At 43.5% G+C, this 2,185-nt stretch overlaps 1 protein-coding gene across 1 annotated transcript; it reads right to left on the minus strand.

Annotated features, from left to right (window-relative positions):
• Positions 1-693: 693 nt before the first annotated feature.
• Positions 694-1,851, minus strand: LOC121529554 (GTPase IMAP family member 9-like). The gene is made up of 2 exons (XM_041817492.1): positions 1,842-1,851; positions 694-1,466 (listed from the first exon to the last, which is right to left on the minus strand). The coding sequence occupies exons 1-2, from the start codon at positions 1,849-1,851 to the stop codon at positions 694-696; spliced, it is 783 nt and encodes a 260-aa protein (XP_041673426.1).
• Between the last annotated feature and the right edge of the window lie 334 nt (positions 1,852-2,185).

Consider the following 2,185-nt stretch of genomic DNA (forward strand, 5'->3'; position numbering starts at 1 on the left):
TGGAGCTTTTTTTTTTGCTGTGTATGGCAGACCCTAACCCTGCACATCACCACAAACACACCATCTCCACTGTGAGCATGGTGGTGGCAGCATCATGCTGTGGGGATGCTTCTCAGCAGCCAGCCTTAGATGGTTTGTAAAGTTAGAGGCTAAAACTAATGCAGCAAAATATAGGAAGATTCTGTAGAAATACTTTGTAGGTGTTGGTTTTCACTTTGACATTGAAGAGTCTGTCATCTCTCAACATGATGATGGTCTGGGGTTTGATCTGCAGCTGCCATGCTGAGGTATCCTTGGGCAGGACACTGAACCCCAAATTGCTCCCACGACTCTGTGAGTATGTATGGATGTATGTGGATGGGATTTGAATTCTGACAGACACTTTACATAACAGCCTCCACCATCAGTGTGAGAATGGGTAAGTCTGACCTGTGGTGTTAAAAGTCCTTAGAGGAGTCCAGAACAAGCTAGAGATGATTCACCATGTTACAATTTTCCAACATGCAAACACCCTTGGGTGAGGGAGCAATCATATCATTTTAGCATCAAAACAAAAAAGCAATTAAACATGTCACTCGTCTACCTAAAGCTGCTCTCTTTGTGAGAGAATTTTAATAAATGAAATTTGAAATCTTAATCAGGAGGATCATTTCTTCATCAATTTTGCTTCTTCAGTGAGCTGTGACTTGTGAATTATTGTGAATCTTTGGTGCATTCGTCCGCCACCTTGATCAGGAAATCAAGGACATCTCCGAGGATTGGAACCTTTTGTACAAGTAATTTTGTACCTTTATCGATGAGTTCCTCCAAAAGCTCCAGGGCCCATTCTTCACAATCCTCTGCTGATTGTGCCTCAGGCTGATTCATCAGCTCTTGTATGGCGGCGTTGACTTTTTCGATGTGACTGCTGCTGTAGGGTTTTCCATTTTCCTTGACCATGTTGTTCATCTTCTCCACAAGCTTCAGATCTTCATCACCATCAGGGTTGATCTTGTCAAAAACATGGTAACCTCTGCACTCACTGATGAACTTCTTCACATCTTTGTTCTTTTCAATAAACGCCTTCACATCTTCTTCTTCCTTACCAGTAAACAGGACGATGGTGTACTTTTCAGCTGATTCAAAGACTTTCTGGAAGATTTCTATGGACTTTTTATCTTCACCTGTAAAGCTGTCTGCCTTCATCACCCACAGAAACACATGAGGACCTGGGTTAGTCAGACTGAGGCACCTAACGATCTCCTTGATATTCTTCTCCTTGTCTTCTTTGGTGTTGAACAGGCCAGGAGTATCAACAACAATCAGATCCTGACCATCAAGGTGTCTTGTCTTTTTGGAGCTCCTTTGTGTCACAGACGTTGATCGTAGCTCTGATTTAAAATGCTCCTCCTTAAGGATGGTGTTTCCTGAAGCACTTTTTCCACATCCAGTTTTTCCCAAGAGCACCATTCTCAGCTCCTTTTTTCCTGCAGAGAAAATAAAACACAAGATTGATTTTATACTGTAGCTGTTTCTGGAGCTGTTGCATGGATTTCTCAGCCCAAGTGAAAAGTTTATTATCAGGCCTTTCATAACCAGCCCTATTCTAAATAAAACACAAAATACTTGTGCCCTATAAAGACGATCAGCGCTCAGTGAAGAAGTCCCTAATCCACTACTATTTGCCTCCACAAGTCAACCGTGCGGACCCATGGGCAGTAAGAAACCCGCACTTTATCAGGGTTGTTAAGTGGGAACCCTCCTTCGTCAGTGTTTCGTCCAGTTAATCCCACGACACCTCCAGAGGGCTGAACAGTGATCTCCAGCATCCCTGAGCCACCCCCCTCCATGCCGGCTCTCACCCTCCACCATGCCAACAGGGAGACATCATCTTACCTATCTTCCCACATGGCTCACACAGCCTCAACAACATGCCACCTTTAACAGACCCAGGCTCCGTACATGCAAGCTCCATGTAGTGAAGATGCTGATACTACCTTCTTTGTCACCACTCATGATTACAACAACAATTATAGTAGAAACATACAAACAGAGAAGATTTTATAGACCAATAATTTTACTAACTCCAACTTGTAAGTACATTTTAACCAGAGCAACTGTGCTTTTACCTGAGTTCAATGGTTGTGTACGTTTTTCACCTGTGGTTGAGAGAAGGAGCTGTGATCAGCTGTGGGAGCAGGGCGGC

This window comes from Cheilinus undulatus, linkage group 21 (genome assembly GCF_018320785.1).
Source record: "Cheilinus undulatus linkage group 21, ASM1832078v1, whole genome shotgun sequence".
NCBI classification, from domain to species: Eukaryota; Metazoa; Chordata; class Actinopteri; order Labriformes; family Labridae; genus Cheilinus; species Cheilinus undulatus.